At 32.9% G+C, this 23,860-nt stretch overlaps 1 protein-coding gene across 5 annotated transcripts in view; it reads left to right on the forward strand.

Moving 5' to 3' along the window:
• LOC129751486 (phosphatase and actin regulator 4) overlaps window positions 1-23,860 on the forward strand; it is a 611,903-nt gene that overhangs the window by 154,882 nt on the left and 433,161 nt on the right. For all 5 annotated transcript variants that reach the window (XM_055747021.1, XM_055747022.1, XM_055747025.1 and 2 more), the window contains exon 3: window positions 464-1,965. In XM_055747021.1, coding sequence (XP_055602996.1) covers window positions 1,626-1,965 — 340 coding nt within the window. In that variant the 5' untranslated portion in view covers window positions 464-1,625. The remainder of the gene's footprint in view (window positions 1-463; window positions 1,966-23,860) is intronic.

Below are 23,860 nucleotides of genomic sequence, written 5' to 3' on the forward strand. Positions count from 1 at the left end.
AGATATAAATCACAATAATAATATAGTCAACTTACCATTTATGTTCTGCACGTATACCCCTTTGGCTCCAAGAGACTCATATGTGTTAGTTGTGCTGTGCTATAGTTTTCAGTAGTCCCATGAACCTTTCATTTTCGAAGATGAAAAAAAAATCATGGGGAAAATTGACCAATTTTGTTCACTTAAGTATTTCTTTTTTAATATTCTTATTCTTGTTCAATATTTCATTTTCTACCCTATAGAATGAACTTTATGATGCAAAACTCTCCTGCAACCGACAAAATGTGTTGGTCGAACCTTTTTTCATTCCAAAAGTAATCTTTCGTAATATATTCTTAAAAAATTTATAATGAATTATTGATGTTTACAAATTATCAAACCAAATCCAAAATTTGATGCTAATCCATACCATCATCAATGCCATGATATGACTAATTCGTTTTTTTATTTCTCTCTTTTACAGAACCGAACAATCAAAATCCACACTCAGATTAACTGCTTCCGTACGCGTCGACGAGTGGAAAAATTGACGCCACCACCCCATCGCAAAAACCCAACCGCCCGGAAACAGCAGCTGCCGCGCGACTTCTTCAAATTGCCACCTTCAGGCGTCTGCGATTGCGGTGTGTCGAACAACAATACCCATAATCATCATCATCACCGCCATTATCGTGGTTGATGCCGCGGCTCCAAAATCCACACTTCTTCGTTAGACGGAAATGCAATACCGAGACAGGTGTGAACAGCACGTGGATCAATTAGGGCAGCAGATTTGGATCACTTTGGATGGAAGCTGTGAAAGCGAACCTCGAAAGATCGGATTGAGGCAGTAATCAACAACTGTGGTGTACCCCCAAAAGGGCAATCGAAGTGAAGCGTCGAAAATCTGATAATTTTGGAGCGAAGTTAGAGGTGTGAAATCGCAGTTGAGGCGAAGAAGAAAGTGAAACTTAATCTCGATCTGAAGCGCATGCCAATTTAGTGTTATTTTGATAGCTAATCTACACGTGTTTGTTAAAAGGGGGTTTTTCGCTGAAAATCGGTAGAAAAGAAGGAAAGTTCAGTGCCAAATTTCTACATTTTTTTCAAAGTGAATTCTTCAGCATCCGGGTTTAAAAAGATCAAAGTTGTGAAAACGTGTATTTTTTTTCTATTTTCCAACGTGAGGTGTGTTTTTTTCATCGCCTGTTTAGAATCTCCTGCATCGTCGCAAACAAAAAGCGACAGCCTCAATATTGAATTTTCTATCGATATGAATAGCGATATCATTAGTCAGTGTTTGTGAATTTTGTATATACCTATTTACATATAAAAGCATACAGCTGAGCTGTAACAAAGTCGAAATTGTGGAATAAATTTGCATGGACGCAAATTAGGGTGCAGTGAAGTGTGCTTATCTGTGGAGCCCCAACCCAACAGAATTTTCCCGTTCAGTCCGCGTGAATAATCGGAAGAGCTTCCAGAGAGCCGTCCTCCTCCTTACCAGGAGTGTTATTTTTTTTCTGGAATAATTTAGCAGCAACCCACCTGTGCTGCACGTATGGGCTCGAGTGTCCAAAGCCAGCCCAAACCCAACCATTCCCTTCGTATCCCTCGTAAATAAGCCCCTTGGTGAAAAGCGAAAAATGTCCTTCAACGGAAGAGATTTGATGAAACATCAACAGCAATACCAACAGCAGCAGCAGCAGCAGCAACAGCAACAACATCACCAACAACAGCAGCAACAACAGTATCAACATCAACAACAGCAACAACAACATCCGCCCGAATACAATCAGAGTGTACTGACGATGCAGAAATCGGTGACAATCACGGTGACGCCGCAGCGTAGCAATTCCCTGGATTTGCTCAACTTCGAGGAGAAGCGGCAGCTGATAGCTTCGTCCCTATCCCTGTCCGATATACTGCACGTGAGCCCGGCGGCTGCCCACGTGGCCAAAGAGGTGGCCGCCAGCACCGTCATCGGTGAGTTCCGGTAGACAGGAAGCTGTCGTCAGCCGCCAGTGGCACTATCAATCTCTCCTTCACTAGTTAGTTACCGTACATATAACGTTTGTCGGGATTATTCGAACTGACGGCAGACGACCCGCGATAGCTCTTGATCGAACTGACTGGCATGGCAGAGCTCCCCATTTATATTGTTTTTCACTTGTCTACATGGGGGGGTTTATCACATCTATCATCGTGTGTTATTTATTTCTAGGTACTTATACACTTTTCTATTCAGAGTTATGGTAGGCTTCCGAGTAGATCTGTTCAACTGATTTTGGGGAAATCTACTGCTAAGCGTAAGCCCGGCGTTTAGTTGAAGTATCGGTTCTGGGAATATGAATTTGGCAATCTCGATCGGTGATTCAATTTTTCTGGAACAGTTGTTATGAAGTTTTCATCATTGTTCTGTTTCAGGCTAAATGAAATTCGACCCCTTATATAATATTTTTCTGAGCAGAGGTTTATTACCTTAATACTAATAGAGCCATTCATGAATGATTATTAGGAAATTGGGGTGAGATTAAGCCGAGTCCTTAGAAGGTTTGATAAGTAACTTGCTCAAATTCGATTTTCGGGAATACGCTATTGTCGATTCTCAACATATGCAAGCTGTTTTTAAAAATAGTCAAAAAGCCAAATTTTCATTCAATAACTTTCTGGATACAAGCATTGCTTAGAATTAAATTTTGTCAAAAAATATTTCGGTTAGTCGTTTTCGTGAGGTAGTTTTCGAGTGCCGATTTATTTCTAGTTCAATTATCATGTTTTCCAACGTCATCTTGTAGTACATCAGGCTAAGGCAGCGGTCGGCCACCTTTGGAGTTGGAAGAGCCAAAATTTTCAAATTTTCAAATTTTCCGAGATTGAAAGAGCTACCACATAAACATTAACGGTTTTTGTATTCAATTTAAAAAAATATTAATGATAAGTGAACATTGGTTATACGAAAACAACTTTAAATCATTGGAGTTTTTTTCTCTCTTGGATATTTCTTTTAAATCTGTTTCTGATAACCAAAATGGATTGTCTTCTGGATCGTCAACTCTTCTAACATGGTTTGTTTTTTTTATCAATTTTAATGGGATTTCAAATATCAAGTCAAGAAAATTTATTATCCGTATCAAGCTTTAAAAAAAAGTAAATTTACTTGAAAATATCAATCTTTTTTATGACATTCACCAGATTTAGCTAATCCTTTCTAAAATCTAAAAAGATAAAGTTAAATTCAACTGAAATTTATGTAACCAAGAAATTTAATCTTTAAAAATTTACTCTCCTGAAAACTGGTGAAATTTTCAAATTTCGACATCAAGCAAACGTATCTCCAGAATTTTATGTAGCTGAAAAATTCAAAATCGCATTTTATATCACATTTGATTCCTCAGTATTGTGCGTCCAATTGAATGAGGAATGAAATTATATACATTGTAGATTATTCATCAATGCTTGCTTGAGTTTAGATTACTGGTTTGACCAAAGATCTGTGAAAATGTGATTTTGAAGCCTTCATTGAAAATTCGTGACCAATAACAAAGAAACAGCACATTTTATCTGGAAAAATCAATTCAAGGATACTTTTGATGTTTCGAAACAAAAATCAATAAAAATAAATCAACGGTGATTAACTCTAAATCAAAACTGAAAAAAATGTGTCCGTTACTGAACTTCGTTAAAAATTTGTGTACTTTTGGTGAATATTGCAGGCATCATTCTTGAAATTATAAGTGTGATTATTTTTTTTAAATACATACATTTTAATTATAAAAAAAAACAGCTTCGGGGTGTTGTTGATTAAAAGTATTTAGCCTGTGATTAAGTTTTTAAACAGATTTGCAGAATTTCATTTTTATTCATTCTTAATGTTTCATAGTTTTGGAATTTTGTATTTGAACTTCATGATTTTTTTCACTTTTCAACCCGTTATTTATTGAGTAAGCTTTCCAGATTTTTTTCTGTACGTTTTCGGGCATTGGGAAAAACTGAGAAATAATCTCAGAATAATCTTCTGGACCTATGAAAATCCTTGTGCCAGGTCACAAGACTCAAATATCGGTTTAGCACGATTTTATCGATATTTAATTCAAAAAAATATATTTCCAATATTGGGGCAGGTAGCTAATGAGCCGCAGCTTTATATCCAAGAGCCGCATGTGGCTCGCGAGCCGCAATTGCCGACCTATGGGCTAAGGCATGTCGAAAATGATGATTTCTGCATATAATTTTTCAACAGAAAGTTGAATACATATCAATTACTTAGTAGAAGATCTAGAATCAGAATTCGGGCTGACTTACGATGCAGGAACTCTAGACAAAAACATGATAATTTTAATACACTTTTCTATTCTTTACCGAAAAGTTATTTTATTTTTTGCTATCCGTTGTTCATAGGCATCAGTTTAAGTGTTTTCAGTGTTTGACATTTTCTTGTCATTTCCATACCATTCTATAAAAAAAAACTTGAAGTAAGTGATATTGCAGTAACTTTGTCTTTTTTCTGAAGCTCGCTCTTAAAGAATCGCTATTTTCGAAATATATACACCCAAGTAACACAGATTAAGCCATCTGGCTTTTTAAAGTTTTATTATTGTTTTATAAAGACTTTTCCATAGCATCCAATTTTCAAAACTGTTTTATTGTAACATAAGAAATGCTTCATTTATCGTGTGTTTTGAAAGAACTCTGAAAGTTTTGCTAAAACTTGAATTATACACTATATTAAAAGTGTTCTAAAAAAGTTGCAAAAGTATTGCTAAACCTTCAATAAAACACATGTTCTCCTGTTTTTATTAGGGCTTTGCTACCATTTCTTATAAATCACTCAATGCGCTTTTAAAACTAGCGTTCAAGCCAAGTTGAAAAACTGTTTGATTGGAACAGTGTATATCGTCGGTATGATAAATCTAAGTGACAGATGATTTGACAATCGAGAACCGTCGATTAAACTTTTTTACCTCTTTTTGAGATAGCATAGCCTGTTTTGAAAGGGTTTTGAGTGTTGGATTTGAGAAAAACCTGCTCTCAAAATTATATAAATTATCATAAATTCATCAGAAAAAATAAAACAAATTTGTTGCATCCGCATTCATATTTCAAAAGAATCGCAAATCAGTCCTCATCTGTAGCCACCGGCTTCTCCTAGGCAAAGACGGAAAAATGGAGCTTCACCACGAGCGAAAATGCTCATTCTAAGCTTTCCTCAGCCTTAACAAGTTTCAGATGATATATGAAGTCAGAATGAAGACCAATAGCATTGGCCAATCATTGAACATTTACTACGAGTAGGAATGTGTTTCGGTTAAATTGAAACAATTGATTACTTGACAAACAGGATTCAGAATTAACATATGTACGGAATCTTATTCAAAAGTTTTGAAATTTGCATTTCAGAATCCACTTTTAATAGATTGGACTTTTTACTAGATCGAAATTAAATATTATGATGTGTGAGCTTCTCCTTACGATTGTTTTCAAGTATTTTTGATATTACAATGAAAACATCATACCAAAATTATGTCGATGGAACAATCCATGAAACAGTCCTCAGTATATTATATAAAAACAGGTTGTCATAAATTAAGAAATGATAACACGAGAAAAAAAAACGGATCAGAAAGCTCCCACCAAAAAATTCTATGACGTAGTTTTAAAAGAGCTCTGAAGGATTTCTTAAATCTATGTCTTAAAGGTCGAATGTTGGATGTTTTATAATAGCTTATAGAATTAGCTTTAAAGACGTTAAAAAATCAGGGTCATATGTAAGCTTTTGTGCTAAAGCATAGAATGCGCTTTGACTTATAAAGTAGTTTAAGGAAATAGTCTTAAGCGAGCTGTGAAGGTTGGCATAAAACTTAAGCTGTTACTTGGGAGTTGAGCGAAATAAGAATATTACCACTATGTGTTTTGCTTGTTTAAATTTGAACAATTGAAATTCGTCAAAATGTTCTTCTACAATTCGTTTTAAATTGTTCAACGGATAAATTAAGAATAAGTTTACTTTTTGGATGAAGCAATTGGTTTTAAGGACCAAAAATATAAAAAATAAATTGCAAAAATAGAATAGCACCACTTATGATTTTAATGAAAAAAATATCTATTATTTCTTAATTTTTTTTTTGGAAAAGTTAATAATGCTTCTACGACCTTATTGAATAGATAACTGCATTTATTAGGCGTATTCTGGAATTTCAAAGTTTTTTAAGAAGTTTTAAAAATAGCTGAATTTTTTCATGGCCATGACGTGAAACGAAGTAACAAACGTACTAGGTTAATTTTGAATCAGAAAAAAGGTAAAAACTCAAAAACTATTATTTCATTTTCAAATCGCAAATGTCAGCACACGCTCTTTTTTTTAAACTCAAAATTAAGTAGTTTTGGTTCAAAACAGCACTTCGGTGGCTTCCCTCAACTTTGAGTTTGACTGGGCAATAGCAAAACTAAGTTTTGATAGGCATACTCAATGTTAAGTTCGGCAGCCGAACTCGAATTTATCCTTTTTTTTCGAGGGTAGCTGATTTTCAGGGAATTAAAGGATGATTAAAATTTGTTGTACCCGGATGTTGCTGTTCCGGTACATTGCATTGCAGTTACAGGGCGGTGGAAAGTTTTGGCATTCCCGGTCAAAGAAAACTTCCGGATGTTACTTCCCACGGGAAGTAAACAACATCCGGAAGTTTCCGGACATTCCAAGTCGCTCACCATATGATGACAATGACGGACAGAATTTTACGCTGACACGGTGAACATGCATTTCATTATGAAGTTCCTTCATAGTCTTCCGGTAATTGTTCCGGAACGACAAAATTTTGCGACGTGTTCGTTGGTTGCTGTTCCGGTTCGGACTGAACTCGCTAAGTGTTTTCAATCCAACAAAGAGAGTTCAATTTTTAGTTCATAAGGTCGAACTCAGCTTTGATCCCTCGCAGAAGGAAAAAAATGGATCAATTTTGAGTTCGCAGTTCGAACTCCGTTTTGATCCATCGCATGGAGGAAAAAGGGGTACTTAACTTTAAGTTCATAGAATCGAACTATGTTTTGAACCTCGGTCATACTTAATTTTGAGTTAAAAAAAAAAGAGCGTGCAGTATCTTGCAGTTTAAATCAAATATGTCTCAATATTGATTTTACGGGTATATTTAGGCCTTTATTCATCATTTCAACGTAGTTTTCCAACACAGTTTTTATAAGTTCACGAAGAAGAAATCTTTTTAAGATTTGCAAAAACTAGCCAACTAAAGAATTTACAATCGCCGAGGTTCTGGCTCATTTCCACTTCCGATCTAATAACAAATCATTTCAATAATACATGCTATCCAGAAAGATTAATATTTTTGAATAAGAAACCTGTTTTTTGATTCAAATTCAGCCTAGAACCTATGTTTCATCATGGCACGTCATGCTCATGAAGTAAATAAGCAATTTAATAAAGTATCGTAGATCAAGTGTAGAATTCCTTAGTGCTAGAGAAAAACCTCTTAAAAATTCCTTTAAAACCTTTTGAACAATAGAAAACGCCTAAATTGCAGTTATCTTTTTAAAATGAAGCATTTATATTCAAATTTACACGGAAAATTTAAGGAAATAATATTGCTTTTTGTAGAAAAAAAAAACAAATGGCACTATTCTTATTTCTCAAAACAATTTCATATTTTTGGTCCTCAACGCCAATAACTTTATCAGAAAAAAAGTTAATTTATGCTTGATTTATCCATTGGACAATTTACAACAAATTGTAGAAGAACATTTTGACGAATTTCAATCATTCCTATTTTTACAAGCAAAACACATGGTGATACTATTCTTGATCCGCTCATTGTATGGTCATAAAACTCACATATTTGGTGAGGACACTGGGAGTATTGGGTTCTTTTTAATAATTTGTTTTGTTCCAAAAATTCACTGCAAAATGTTATAACACTGTTCAGATATTTTTCGGACAGTCACCAATTTTTTTATCAAAATATTTTTATAATTCAGTTACCTGTTTGGGGTAAACGCAAATCAGTCAAACTTAACTTAAAATCTAAAAAAGTTCGTTTATTTTACAGAACGGGGAAAAATAAACAAAAATAATTCTATAACCTTATTCTTAGAAGTCAAGAATTTTCGTTATCTTTGGGAATGTTGATCATTTATTCGAATCCTTTTTTTTCTAAATCTTTATAATATTATAACTGATTTTTCAAAGTTTATATTTATCAAAATTTATTTTAATTTAATCAATTTAATAATCAACACGCTCTGATTTTTCTTCCATTAGGGGAGGAGTGGCATAGTGGCCATAGTGGCCACCTTAAAGAGGAAGCTTGTTTAACCATGAAAAACAGCTAAGGCTATGATCATTTAGTATCCGGGCAGTTACAAACGTGTGTATTTTAAAAACCATTCATTTGATCGAAAAACTTTCTATGGAGGAACTGATGGTGTTAATATGACATTTAATATAAAAATATAAAAAAAATAAATTTATCAATAATTTCAAGAAATACTCTTACTTTTTCATAAAATCTCTTTTTTATCTTTGCACACTTGTTTCAGTCATGTATTGATCTATTATTTTTACCACAGAAGCAAAACCTTTGCAAAATCATGAAATTTTACACAAAATCACCTGGAAAAAACAATTTGAACCTGGTAGGAACTTTTTCATGAGTAGGCATCTCGAAAAATTTGATCTCTTAAATCCGGTTTTAACATAAATTTTTTCGTCCATCAGGACACATCTGTCACATTGCGTAAAAAACCGGTTGCACATATTGCAATTTAAGGAACTGTTCACTATTAGTTATTTACTAGGTGTCTACTAGTCAGAAAACAGTTTTTGACTGACGGAAATGGATTAATTGCATTATTTAAGGGGTCTGCATTCATTTATCCCCAATAACCATAGACTTTTTACCATATTTAAGGTCAAGGGTTCCATTCCGATGCTTGATTTGAACTTTGTGTGGATTCTAGAGTGGCTCCTTAAACTTCTTAACCATTTGGTCCAAAAAAGAATCAGAAAAAAATCAACAATTCATGAGTTTTCAAGTCGACAATAAAGAATTCTCCAGGCGCAAAATGCGTAAATAGCGCAAATTTGTGCAAAATTATGTTTACCGTGTCTTTTTGCATCGTGAATTTATCAAACACACATTAACTTAAAAATCTGGCAAAAATAGACAAGATAGTCCTTTTCATAACCAACACAACGCTGCTAAAGTTTTGCATAACCGATCTCTAGTAAAATAGCTATCAACGAAATGAAGTGCCCGGATACTAAATGATCATAGCTTTATAATATGTGAGTTACATCATTGTTTCGTGTTTCAACACTGAAAAAGTTTATTTCCTAACTGGTTGAAACTTGAAAAAGTAGATTAAAACGTTTAAAGATGCATTTTAAATTTTTTTGTCAAAACTGAAAATCAGTCACTGTAAAAGAAGAGAAAACTGAGAAAATTTTTGGGGCAATATAAGCACCATTAATCGGGGCACGATGAGCGTTTTCTGCCGTAGAATCTAGCAGCGAATTCAATTCAATGAAGTCAACTGAATTATATAGCACAGCTTGACTAATTTCGTCTGACGATTTGGCCTATTGGTAAGGTGTCAGAGAGATAATCAGAGGACTCGAGTTCGATTCCTGGTCGAGGTATTTTTTTCATTTACCATTCATAATAGATATTTTGATTGTTGCAACAAGTCAACAAATTGATGCGAAAACGCGTTTTTAAATTGATTATAGTGAAAAAACAAAAATTGATTGACGATGAATATTGAGGAACAATGTGGACACCTTGTTGAAGTGCGTACATTATAGGTCAAGATGATTTAACGAACAGAAGAGCTGTTTTTCCGGTGCTCAAAAATTATATTACTTTCGTCACTTCATTCACTTGAGAACCTAGTTGGTTTTTTAATATTTCTGTAATGATGATAGGGAGATGTCTTTTTTGTTTAAAAGTAATACTATAGAAAATTCTAAACTAATCCTCATGAGAATTTACGCATGAAAATACGTACTTTTGTAGAAAAGAGGAATGCTTACTATGCACCGGGTGCTCATTCTGCCCTTATCTCCCCTCTACTTCTGTTTATCATTTGTTTCTGAAAGTAGCAGAGTTTGTTGGGTAGCATAATTTCAGACATTTTATTTCAAGTTTTAAAGTCCATTTCTTGCTTATAATGCTAGTCGCTGAGGATTATAACAATTTTGATCTATTGTGCTTGTTCTGAGTATCTCTTATGAATCAATCTTTAACATTATTGGGGTACTCAGGATCAGAGGGATATGAGTGCAAAAATCATCAATTTCAAGTTAAGTATTCGTAACTTTCATAATTCGACATCTGATTATAGTTATTTTTGTTTGAAACACAAAATAAAAAAATCATAATCTAAATTACGTTATTTCGGATCCTGAAAGCGAATTGATGATTTTGAGTCATTATTTTCGTTTCGGATGATCTACCTTGTAAGTGAATTCTGAACAAAAAAACTCGTATTACGATACCTATTTCTGTTTTTGTGAATGTCTCTTGTTTCTAATTCAGACTGAATATTCAAATTTGTACCGAAGTACTTATAAGTTAAATATTTTTCAACTCTGAAACAGAGAATTTCCAGTTGAGAGTATATTATCAAAATTTGGCATTCGGTATAAACATTGAATTGGTATAAATTAGAAATTTTATTACGAATTTTAGAAAAAACAATTATAGAGGAAAGTAGAACGCCTTTTCAAAACATCTGATACTCTATCTCTATCACTTTAAATTGAATAATTTCGAGATGAAATGTGTTCTTTCGAAAGTTTCATTTGTATTAAAATGGCTAAATTATTTCGAGTCCAATAAAAAAAGGATAATTATTAAATCTAGAGGCAGATATCAATAAACTATTTTATTAAGAAATCATTTTTATTTTTAACGAATGAGACTTAAATGAAGAACATGTTTTTATAAAAAAAAATGTATTTTCCTTCTTTTCTCAAAATAAAGTTGTAAATTTTTTATCATTTTGTATTTTAACAGCTCTCGGAATTGCGTCCAATACTTCTCTTATACTGTATTTGGCTTTGTGAGAAAACTTAGTGGTTATTTGAAATTAAGTATATAATATTTTTAATTATTAAAATGAGGTCCGTTTAAGATCAGTTTTCAAAAAAAGCTCCTCAAAGCTCCTATAATTTTCATCGCTTATGGTGAATTCGTTAGTTGTTAGAGAGTCAATTTTTTGTTTGTTTTTTTTTGTTTTATAAATTTGAAACTTTAACTTCTATCGAACAGAAACACTCATCGGCACTGTAAGAACAAGGTTTTGTAAAAATTTATTAAATCGTTTAACCCTCATCCCTGAAATTTTTACCCGTTACATTCTCTGAAGTGTCAATTAGACACTCCTGACTAAACCTAGTATATCCCTCTTGTTCCTCAACCGATTTTAACAAAATTTAAAGTTTATTTATATAAACCTCGTTATGTAACTCAATTATGTTTCTCAGACAATATTTCCCTACAACATTTCAGTTTTCCGCTATTCAAAGTCTAAGAAACAAAAAATCCGAAGAAACATGCTTCGGAAAAATCAGCTACGGAATGCAAAAAAAAATTCACTGAGTGTCAAAGAAAGTTGAAGTTAGAAGTTATACAGTTGCGTTCAAAAAAGAATGAAATCGCATGAAGCTGCGGACCCACTTCCAACTTTTACAAGCTGCCATTTCTCTCTCGGTTTATATTTTTTCATAAAAACTTCACACAATCTAGTTAAACTATCCAACTAACACTCCACAAAATTTGAAGTCTTTTCAATGACGGGAAACAAAGATACAGCTTTTCCCGTAAAAAAGGGAAATTTGGAGTTGCTTCACTAAATTTGCTGTATCTTTGACAATTTTCATCGAAAAATCTTGAAATTTGGCAAAAAGATGTAAAAATATTTGATCTAATATCAGGCCAAGTTTCGTCAAAATCGATGAACGTGATCAAAAATGGTGCCGGATTGAAAATGAGGTTCATTATCGCCCAGCAGACGATTTCATTCTTTTTTGGACGGATGTTTGTATGGAAAACATCGTAATTCATGTATTCTTGGTTTTTTCTTCCACAAAACCAAAAGTTATCACAAAGAATGTTGTAAATTGCTCACAACTTCATTCATACTTTGTTTCGAAAGAGAAAATGTTTCAACAGGGTTCAAAATAAGAAAAACAGAGTTAAAGAAATGACCTACTAATTATACCGATACACAAATTTGATCCACAATTAAAGCGAGTATTCTATTCGCTTTTTTGTTTCAATACCAGCTCTGTGGAACAATTTCTATTTCTAAACAAAGCAAGGATGAAGTTCCTATCAATTTACAACATTCTTTGTAATAAATGTTGGTTTTGTGGAAGAAAAAACCAAGAATACATGGATTATGATGTTTTCCATACAAACATCCGTCCAAAAAAGAATGAAATCGTCTGCTAGGCGATAATGAACCTTATCTTCAACCCGGCACCATTTTTGATCACGTTCATCGATTTTGACGAAACTTGGCCTGATATTAGATCAAATATTTTTACATCTTTTACATCTTTTACATTGGGCCAAATTTCAAGATTTTTCGATGAAAATTGTCAAAGATACAGCAAATTTAGTGAAGCAACTCCAAATTTCCCTTTTTTACGGGAAAAGCTGTATCTTTGTTTCCCGTCATTGGAAAGCCTTCAAATTTTGTGGAGTGTTAGTTGAATAGTTTAACTAGATTGTGTGAAGTTTTCATGAAAAAATATAAACCGAGAGAGAAATGGCAGCTTGTCAAAGTTGGAAGTGGGTGCGCAGCATCATGCGATTTCATTCTTTTTTGAACGCAACTGTACGTTCGACATAAATATATATTTTTTTCAATTTTTTTAAGATCATGACCACAAAAAATACCAGATAAATTTTGAAAAGAGCATTGGAGAGTTTAAGTGATTTAGCCCATTTTTGCATTTTGAGATTTTCAAAATACGAAACACTGAGTTTTTGACGAATTTTCAAAGAAAGTTGTTTTTTGAACTTTTTGTCAATTTGCAATTTCTCAGATTTTCATGCACTTAAATTAAACTACAACGCGTGTGGAAGGCAAGGCTGCCGAAAAAAAAAATCTGTGTTTTTGAGAAAAAAAAAATCTGACTTTCTGTGATTTTACCCAAAAACTCTGTGATGGTTTTCTGTGATGCTATTTCCTTTAATTTCATTGAAAATTCATGATAAATTGGGTATTTTTTACAATTTGGTTGAGTAAAATCAATTTTATCAAACTTTTCTGAATTACAAAGGAATAATCTAAATTTTATATTGGAAAAAAATATAACTTTGGTAACCCTTTCAAAATTAAAAAATTCTGTGAAATCTGTGAATTTTTCAAAATTTTGTGTTCTGTGACACAGATTCTGTAATAAAAAATTGCTCAAAATTCTGTGAAATTACAGATTTTCTGGTGATTTTGGCAACCTTGGTTGTAGGTGGATATTGTCTTAGAAACATATTTTAGGTACATTACGAAGATTTCAAAACTATATTTATTTTTTATTTTAAATCGGTTTAGAGACAAGAGAGGTAAAAAGGTTTTACGCGAAGAACGTCAAATTGACACTCAAGGTCTGATAAGTGAGTTTTTTCCTGGGCTTTCAGGGTGTGTCCATAAAAAGAGCAATTATGGAAAATTAAAGATTTCAAAAATTTATTGAGGGTCCATGAAGAAATTGTGTTATTTGGGTGCACCCGAAGAAAGTTACAAGCCGCCATACTTCCAATAATGTCATATTGACAATCAAGAGCAGATCAGGGTTAAAATAATAAAAAAATGTTTAGAAGGTTGATATGTCTAAGTTTGTATAATGCTGAAACAAGCTGCTTCATATTTGTTCATTATAAAAATTTGAATATTATTTAAAATATTTTTTGATACGTTAGTATTTGATATATCAATCGAAAAAAGCCATGGGTTTAAGTACTAATTAAACTTTAAAATCATCTAACTATAGGCAAATGGTGCTCATATTCACTTTAGCAGAAGAGAGATAAAAATTCGTATGTTTTTTTTTTTCCTTTCTGTTATTAGTACTTTCATGTCCCGCAGAAAGTTTACTCGAGTGAGTATGACGGTTCAACTAACCGGTCAAATGTAAATAAACAAGTTAACTTACCAGCTAGCCAAAAACCGATAGTGGCTTATGTACGTCGTCATTTATCACTGTTTACTCGATGAAAATGCACTGGCTCTGGGGCCTACCCGAATACCTAAATAACACCTCCATTAGCGTCGTGGTTTATTAGTCTCGCCGACTCATGCTGTGCGCAGAGGTGTTTATTATTTTAACAGAAGTAGCATTACTGTCTCATGATGACTGTTAAAAGTCTAGATCTTAATATTCGGAAGTTTCATAATCAAAATAATTTTAGTTTAAACTTTTCTTCTGTTTCGACGACGGCAAAGTTTTCAAAAAAAAAAAAAAAAAAATGACAAAACTAATCTATTCTATTGAATGAGACCGTTTTATGATTACCGATAGCTTATCTATCTTTCATTCAGCAAACAATTTGACCGTACCTACATAACATTTAAATGGGAGAAAAAATAAGGCACGCGAAGTACAGATACGGGTGCAATGATAACCGGAATGTTTACGGTACGGATTGGTGGATGGTGCTAAATTTTGTCGGCAAGCATACCGCTTACCGCCATTATTATTATAAACATGAGATTCCTCCTTCAAGTTAAGATAAATACTACAAAATTTATGGAATTGATTCTTTCCTCGTGTTACCTAAATTAATGAACTTCGATCATATTTTTTTTAAGGCAAGACAACATTTTGTGGATTGGGAAACCTAGAAAAATTGTTCAAATACGAATACCAGGTGTGTTTACAATAAAACTATTGGCTTGATTGTATTTGAAGGTTTTTAACAGTTTCAATAACTATGTGTATTCAATGAGAAAACAATGTCTGTTCAAATCATTAAAATCTCGTAAGTTCAGGAAAAAAAAAGGATTTTACTACAAAAAACCTACAAAGCAATACGTGCACTAATGGTAATGTCACTGACACCCACCTACAAACAGGAAAATAAGTGACCTTTCCCAACTTTCTCACCCCGAAAAATTGCTGTTCCTGTTAAAAGCTGTGTTGAGCTTTTGGTTGGGGTTGAGGACAAAAACCCGGTCGGGACCACTTTAACACTGCGCTGCACTGTCTTGTCCCATTCTCAATGGGTTCTCGTTCTCGGGGGTTCTGTGCAATGTTTACACACAATACCTACTATCCACTACAACTAAAACCATTCCATTCCCCACAACAATACGGCATTATGAACCGCAAAAGTTTCATTCTGCTTTGTTGAGACGATGGCTTTCGTTATGGTGTGTCAGAAACTTGAGTGCTTTCATTCATTTTCAGCTTATGAAACCTTTCTAAAATTCAAAATATTTTTGTATTATGGTTTCAATTAACAGGGTGGCCACCCATTGGGGAAAAGCGGGAAATGCGGGAATAAGACGGGATTTGAAATCCACCGAGAAAATGCGGGAAAAGCCGGGAATTCTTTCGAAAATCCGGGAGTTTTCGGCTCAGTGAAAGTTTGTTAAATGAAGTTTGGTTGAAACTAGAGATGTACCGAGTATTCGGTCGGCCGAATACCGCCCAAAAACTGTTAGGCCGAATATTCGGCACTCCGAATAGTTGAGCTAATTATTTGGTAGAATAGGCCGAATATTTATTTTTGAAAATTAACAACCACATAATTGTCAAAATTTTCAAATGATTTTGGTAATTTATAAAATATTCAAAACAAATACTGAAAAAACTACTTAATTGTTAAAAACTTAAGGTTTCAGTAAAACATCTTAGGTGTATTCGTGTATCTTTCACTGTACCTATTGCTTTATGCTTTGATTATCGTTTATTTCAGATTTTTTTTTATATACTCAGCCTTGCTCATTACTCTAATAAAGAATTCGAGATGAGTCAAATTTGCCCGGTATGCCCAGATATTGATCAAAACTTTTCGGATTTTGCCCGGGGTTTTCATTATTATTGGCTAAATTTAAAAAAAAATTCAAAATTTCTCTTTGAAATTTTTTAGATTTTGTGTTCCAAAGCAATTTAAAAAAAAAACAAAGTTAACAATTTTTTTGTTGAATCTTTAGATACGATTTTAACACTGCTGCTGTGATTCAACGAAAACTTTAAATTTTAAGTTATTTCCATTCATTTTAATCTTGTATGTTTTTGACTTAGATTTTGTTCAGATATGCTCTTTTTTTACAAATTTTTCAAAAAATCGTCTTGGATGGGTACCGTGTGATAGAAAGTATGGTAGGCTTAAGGTAAACGATCATCGTTCTTTTCAACAACTACAGTGAGCGAAAAAAGAATAGCACCACTCTGTGTTTTGCTTGTTAAAATATGAATGTTTGAAAATCACCAAAATTTTCTTTTATAAATTGTTTTGAATTGTTCAACGGATAAATCAAGCATAAGTTTACTTTTTTTTGGACGTTGCAATTGGCGTTGAGGACCAAAACTATGAAAAAAGGGTGCGAAATAAGAATAGCACCACTTGTGTTTATCAACAAAAACAAGATTATTTCTTAAAATTTACTGTTTAAAAGTGAATAATAATGCTTCTACGATTTATTTGAATAGTTTACTGCATTTTAAGGAGTTTTCTAGAATTCCAAAGATTTTCAAAGGTTTTAAAATGGTGTTAAAAAATTTATTTGTTTAACATTTTCGACTCGAGGGACATAATTTTAAAGAATTAAAAAAAATCCTTGCGTATAAATCTAGATTTGCAGTTCAAATGGTTTAGTTAAAAAAAAACCCATTGAAAGATCATTTTCCACTAAAAGAAAGCTTAATCGATTTTCGTTTATATGGTTTCAAAAATGAATATTCGGAATTTTGTTTGGTTGCTTGTTTTATAAAATCGGGAATCTCGTGAGACCATGGGAAAAAGTCGGGAAAAATGCGGGAAATTCAAAATTCATTTTGAGTGGCCACCCTTAATTAAGGTTACCAGATTGCCCTGTTTTATCCGGGTTGCCGGAATATTTAATACAAAATTTGGAAAAGTCCGACCCGGTAGCCCGGTATTTAATTGAAAATCATGCCCAGATTTGCCCGGATTTATTCATATGTTTGGCAAATAAAAAAAAATTAATTGTTTTGTTTTTTTTTTTAACAAGTTTTATGGTCGGTGGTCGTGTAGCCTTAAGACGAACGTGTCTGGCTCATAAGCCAGAGGTCCAGGGATCGAATCCCACCACTCTTAAAGCAAGGTTAAGGAAATTTAGTTAGTCTTTGGACGTAAAACGAACACAAAGTACATTGAATTGAAATAATGTATCAAAGAAAACAAAATTTGTAAACTCCACGGATTATTGAAAATGATTGTAATCTCTAGGGAGTTTAAACGGATATTGCTGGTCTCTGTAACTGGATAATATAAAGTTTCATAAAAATTACCATGAAAGATTTTTGGGAAGCCTAGAATAGGTTTTAAAATCTGTCGGTTAATTTTGATAAAAAACATTTTTTTAAATTTTTTTTTCATGTTTTTTGTTGAGTAATATCTGGGTGTTAACAAAATCTGCCCGAATTTTGTACGGATTTTTGGTCGTTGATTTTGAAATCATATGCCCGGATTTTGCCAGGATTTTTAATAAAAGTGCCTATTGAATTGCACTATTAAAAAAATATTCACTGGCGGAATATGAACATCAGGTAGTAATTTCTCAATTGTTTATTCAGAACTCTTGTTTTTTTCAACCTTCATATTATTAATGAGCAATACAGGGGACTTGAAAGGTTGAAAGGTTTTATTTAAAACTCCACGTGTGGAGTTAGATATAAAACCTTTTAAATAAAGTTAACATAACAATAGATTTATAACAACAGATGTTGAACAGTACCAACATTTTGATAAGAGTAAAAATTTATACGATTTGCATCAAACTACGTTGCATGCCTTGATAAATTTTTCAAAATTCTATTGAAATGTTTACTTCAACCATTCTCACTGTGTCCAAAGATAATATTAAAAGAAAAAAAATACCGGCCCTTCGGATAAGTTTTATTCTGTGCTGCTTTTATTTCGAACATTGGTAAAAATTTATTTTTCCCAAAATCGTTTAGAAATGCACTAACATTCAAAAAAAAAGATCCTCAATATTTTTCTTTTTTTTAAAACACATACCCATAATATTTTTAGATAATAAATTAAATAAACATGGTGAAAATAATTTTTCTAAAAACTGAATGACGCTGCTATTTTTCGCACACTACTGTATATTACATACTTCTAGGAAGAAATCTATTTTGAGTTGAGAATTTTTTTAAAAAAATTCACATGGATAAATTTTTAACTAGTAGGTAATGTATGTAATGTAAACGTGTACAAAATTTAGTAACAATCTGTCAAGTGTTTTTTTGACATAGCGTCCAATAAAGGAGCCCACTGTCAAAATTTTTGGGCAGGATCGAAAAAAATCCAGGAAACTCCGTGGGAGACCCAAAAACAACAACTGGAAATCAACTAATCAACCAAAGTTCGTAGTGTAAATCGTTTTAATAGTCATAGAAAAAGTTACCAGAATTTTTTTAGCACGTATCCGAGCCGGACAAACCAGGGCAGATTTATACAAAAAATAGGCAAAATCTGGGGTGGAATTATGAATCCTATTCGATTCGAGTTACCCGTTTCGAGTTGAACTCGAATCGGATTAGAATCAGTATTACGAATCTCGTTCGAGTTCTAAATTTTAACGTATTAGATTTCGAGTAAATCGGGTAGAAGATCATCTCGAAACGTTCCATTCGAATCGAGATCGGTGATCCCAAAGTTGGTCGAATCGAACGAAACTCGATTGTTTCGAGTTCTATAATCCCGCCCCTGGGCATTTGATTTCAAAATTGACGACTCAAAATTCGGGTGAAATCCGGGAAAATTTTATCAAAGCCCAGAAATAACTTTAGAAAAAATTGAAAAAAAAATCATAAAAACTCATCGATAGATTTTAAATTGTATTTTGGGCTTCCAAAAAAAAAATCTTGCATGATTATTTTTATGAAACTTGCTAAAATAATTTCGTTTAAAGTAAATAAATAAAGTGAAAAAAATCCGGGTATTTTTCAATGAAATCTGGGCAACCGGGCCGAGCCGGACTGCACCAAAGCTTGGTGTTATAAATATCCGGGCAAACCCGGAGAAAACCTGGCAATCTGCAATCTATGTCAAAGAGGTTCTAACAGTGAACTAAATTTTTAATAAAAGTGAAAATGATTGATTCCATAAGGTTATGGAATGTGAAAAGTTTTATCAAGCGAAATCTGAAAATTTCACTAGAGGAAGTGATTTAAAATGATTTTTTTTTTTCTGATTGGTTCGTGTAGCTGACAAATAAAAAGGTCTGATTTCATTCCTGACTTCTAATAAAGATGCCCACTGGTAAAATAACAATAAAACGGGGGTCAATTCGTGCGCTAAACATTTGGACCTCAAGTGGGAGATGTATTGAAAAAATTCACACTGGACGAACCCGAAGAAATTGAAAAAAATGATGTCTAGTTCTTGAGGACACTGACGATCTGTGGAAACTGCAAATCAGTCAGTGTTTCAAAACGTTTGACACGATGACTAAATGTACAAAGAAGACTGCCTCCAAATGCAACCGTTTCCGTGCTTAGCACTTCAATAGGTATCTCAAAGTTTATGCTTTGTTTTGGTCGTATTTTTTTTTTTAAATTTAACCCATTAAAATCATTCTTTCTTGGTTTTGGTTAGATCTGGAACCGTGCCATTACCCAAATATTTTATTTTTGTGTCGAAGGAAGACAATCGTCTAAATTTGTCATAATTTCGACCAAATCAAAAATTTTCAGTTATTTTAAAAGTCAATTAACAAAACGTAACAGAAATTTGCAGATGTGAAAAAATCGAGTGATTTTTTTTCCTTTACCATTCATGATCGATTATTTTAATTGTCTCATTATACGGCTAATAGCATCATTCGCCAAACAAAGCACCAGAAACATAAAGTATGAGTGTGTGTGAATTGTTTGTATTCTACAAACAAGGATTTTTTTTAAAATTAGTCTTTATTAGCCTTTTAATCATTACATTCAAGTTATATTATTACAGTATATTAAGTGTTCAGATCAATTATGATCAGTTCAACTCTTTAATTAAGTAAATATTAAACATTGTTTATTTGATTTAAATTTGCTAGAGCAATAAATTATTTGATTTATAGGAGAATATCCTGTTTAGAAAAAAAATATATTTATATATAAACTTAAGCCTAAATTTCTATACATCCTAAAAACTTACCTTATTGTAAAGAGAACGAATCTCTGCGATGGAAGACTGCACTGATTTGCCTCTAAAGTTGGAGATAATTTTGTTGGCCATCTCTTCGATAGATTCCATGCCCGCAATCCGATGAAGATCCTCGGTGCTGTGCCAAGGTGGAAGCCGCAAAATCATTTTCAGAACCTTGTTCTGAATCCTCTGGATGGCTTTCTTCCTCGTCGCGCAGCAGCTAGACCAAATCGGAACTGCATACATTATCGCTGGTCGAAACACCTGTTTATATATCAGCATCTTATTTCGCAGACACAACTTGGATTTCCTGTTGATGAGAGAATAAAGAGATTTAGTGTATTTATTACATTTAGATTGAATATCTTCAATGTGATTTTTGAAAGTAAGATTCCGATCTAGTGTAAGTCCCAAGTACTTCACGTGATCAGACCATTCTAATGAAACCCCATTAAAAGTTATGGAATGATTTTCAATAGGTTTAAAAAAAATTGCTCTTGGCTTATGGTGAAATAAAATAAGATGAGTTTTGGAAGCGTTAGGATCAATTTTCCACATTTTTAAGTAATTCAATAAGGAATTTGAATTTTGTTACAATCTACTGCGTACCACCCGTAAATTCCGACCTTTGTCTGAAAGCAAAGTATCATCAGCAAATAATCTCCTACCTTTTCCTTCTGGTACATCAGGAAGATCAGAAGTAAAAATATTGTATAAAATTGGCTCAAGTATACTGCCCTGAGGGACACCAGCTCTAATGGTTGTCCTTTCAGAACATGAATTTTGGTAGCTTACTTGTATAGCTCGGCTAGTCAAATAATTTTGAATAATTTTGGTGAGATATACTGGAAAATCAAATCGTGCTAATTTAGCTACTAAACCTTTGTGCCAAAGACTGTCAAAAGCTTTTTCAATATCAAGAAGAGCAACACCAGTTGAATAACCTCCAGATTTGCTAGCGTTAATCATATTAGTTACACTCAAAAGTCGATGTGTAGTAGAATGCCCATGACGAAAACCAAATTGTTCATCAGGGAAAATAGAATTCTGATTAATGTGAATCATCATTCTATTCAAAATAACTCTCTCAAATAGTTTACTTAAAGAAGGAAGCAAACTAATTGGTCGATAATTTGAAGATGCACTTTTTCCAGGTTTCAAAATTGGAGTTACTTTGGCATTTTTCCATTTACTGGGAAAATAAGCCAAGTGAAAACATTTATTGAAGATTTTAGCTAAACAATTTAAAGTGCTTTCATGCAACTTTTTAATAAGCAGAAAGAAAATCCCATCTTCCCCCGGTGCTTTCATATTTTTAATTTTTTTGAAAAATCAATTTAAGTTAATCAGTATTTGTCTCACAAGAACTTTCAAAAACATTTTGCTTAGAAAGAATATCATCAAATTCTAGGGAAATTTGAGCATCAATTGAACTAACAACGTTTAAAATAAAATCATGAGTAGACTCAGATTGTTGGGCTAATTTTTGAGCTTTTTCATCATTAGTTAAAAGAAGTTTATCCCCATCTTTTAAAGAAGGAATTGGCTTCTAGGGCTTTTTCAGAATGTCAGTTAATTTCCAAAATGGCTTTCAGTAGGGTTCTATGTCCTCTACTGCTTTAGCAAAATTTTCTTTAGGAAGGAAATTTAAACGACGTTTTATTTATTTTTCAAGGTCGCAATAAATAAATTTCAAATAAGGATCTCTAGTTCGTTGATATTGGCGTCGACGAATGTTTCTCAGTCGTATCAAAAACTGAAGATCATCATCGATCAAAGGTTGATTAAATTTATGTCCAACTTTGGGTATTGAAGCGGCTTTAGCATGGACTATTTCTAAAGTCAAATCTATATTCAGTGGAACGTTTACATCTAAATTACGTTCAATAAAATTCCTATACTTCCCCAGTCAGCTTTTTTGAAAGTTAAATGTTGATTTTAAAGGGTTTTCAGTGGGACTTTGGGATAAAGAAAAAGTTACTGGAAGGTGATCTGAATCGAGGTCCGCATAAGTAACATATTGATCAAATTGAACCAAATCAATTGTGAAGGGATTTCTAATTGAAGAGAAACAAGTATGCCCATTAGGATCTCCATCCTAAAGCACACTTTATTACTATCTATCAAGATAAAATTTATTATTGATAGTTTGTTCAACTCAAACTAAATTCAATCAGTTCTTTCTGTGTGTGTGTGTGTGTGTTCCAACCAACGACCCCCTGAGCTGGCAGGTATGTTATGCAAAAGAGCAATATCAATCAATCTGATTAATACTGTTCAATTGCGGGTGCTGGTGGTGTTAGCTCTATTGAAAATCCAGAAACCCATTTCAGAATGACAGAGACCTAGCTGCACATTCCGAGGTAACTTTCCTTATCAATAAGCCCCGCCAAATCATAGCCGCGTGACCAAATGGGTCATGTAATTATGATCAGACTTTCAAACTTTTATTGTTGATATGTTCAGGTACTAAAAAAATATAGTTACCAAATTATACAAATTTAGCACCCTAACACATCCAACAAAAGATCGACATGTATTTAGTATATGGTAAAGTTCAATAATTAATATATATTTATATTATTTATGATGAATATAAAAATTATGGATTAAATGATAATTAAAATAAATAATGTTAAAAAACTGAATACCGGTTGGAAAATCTGAAACATGAAAATCATTTGTAACACTTTTGCTGAATTAAAATAGTTAAACAATACTGTAGAGATTGTTCGTATTTTTTCTTTGCAAAATGTAAAGTCGTAGAGAGCGTAATAAAATATGCTTTCTGTTGTGCCTTGCGGAGTCCATCTGAAAAACCTAAATCATTATAAAATTATAATAATGTTTTTAAACGGCGTTTTTAATGATAATAGTGCTGATGGATGAGTAAATCGCTTAATGCTTAAGTAAAAGGTTAATTAGTGCCAAATATGATATTAGTATTTTATATACCAGGCTTCTTTGTAATGGACCTATTCTTTGGTATAGAACTTGTATGTTTAATATATTTAATATAAACACATAAATTCAATCAGTTCTTTCTGTGCACTTTATTTCTGGTTTGATTTTTTTTGGGTTTGGCTGAGAATTGACTCCGTTTTCTTGATCGTCACTGCAAATGTGAAAAGATGACTCTTTCATATTTATCGGAAGGTTTATGCAAGTGATAAACTAGTTATCATTATCTGTAGTGCCCGATTTGATTCTTGGCTTCTGAAGACTGTTTAGACTTTTGCCTCTTGACTCTCGACTTTTGAATTCTGGTCAATGAATTGTGATTCTAAACTTTTATATCGTTTGACTGAGTTTGAGTATTTGTGTTTTTCGAATAAACAATTCAGTATTCTGAATTTTCCCTTCGAATGAACATTTTTGGATTAATTTTGGGAACGTCCTAGGTGACACATCCTAAGAAAAGCCGTAAACAAAGGTAGAGAAGCATAGTGCGAAATGACACATCATCCATTATGATGTGTGTTGATGTTGTTGTTGTTAGCGGAGCCGAGAAGCATCTGTACATGGTCTGA

This window comes from Uranotaenia lowii, chromosome 3, assembly GCF_029784155.1.
Source record: "Uranotaenia lowii strain MFRU-FL chromosome 3, ASM2978415v1, whole genome shotgun sequence".
Taxonomy (NCBI): Eukaryota; Metazoa; Arthropoda; class Insecta; order Diptera; family Culicidae; genus Uranotaenia; species Uranotaenia lowii.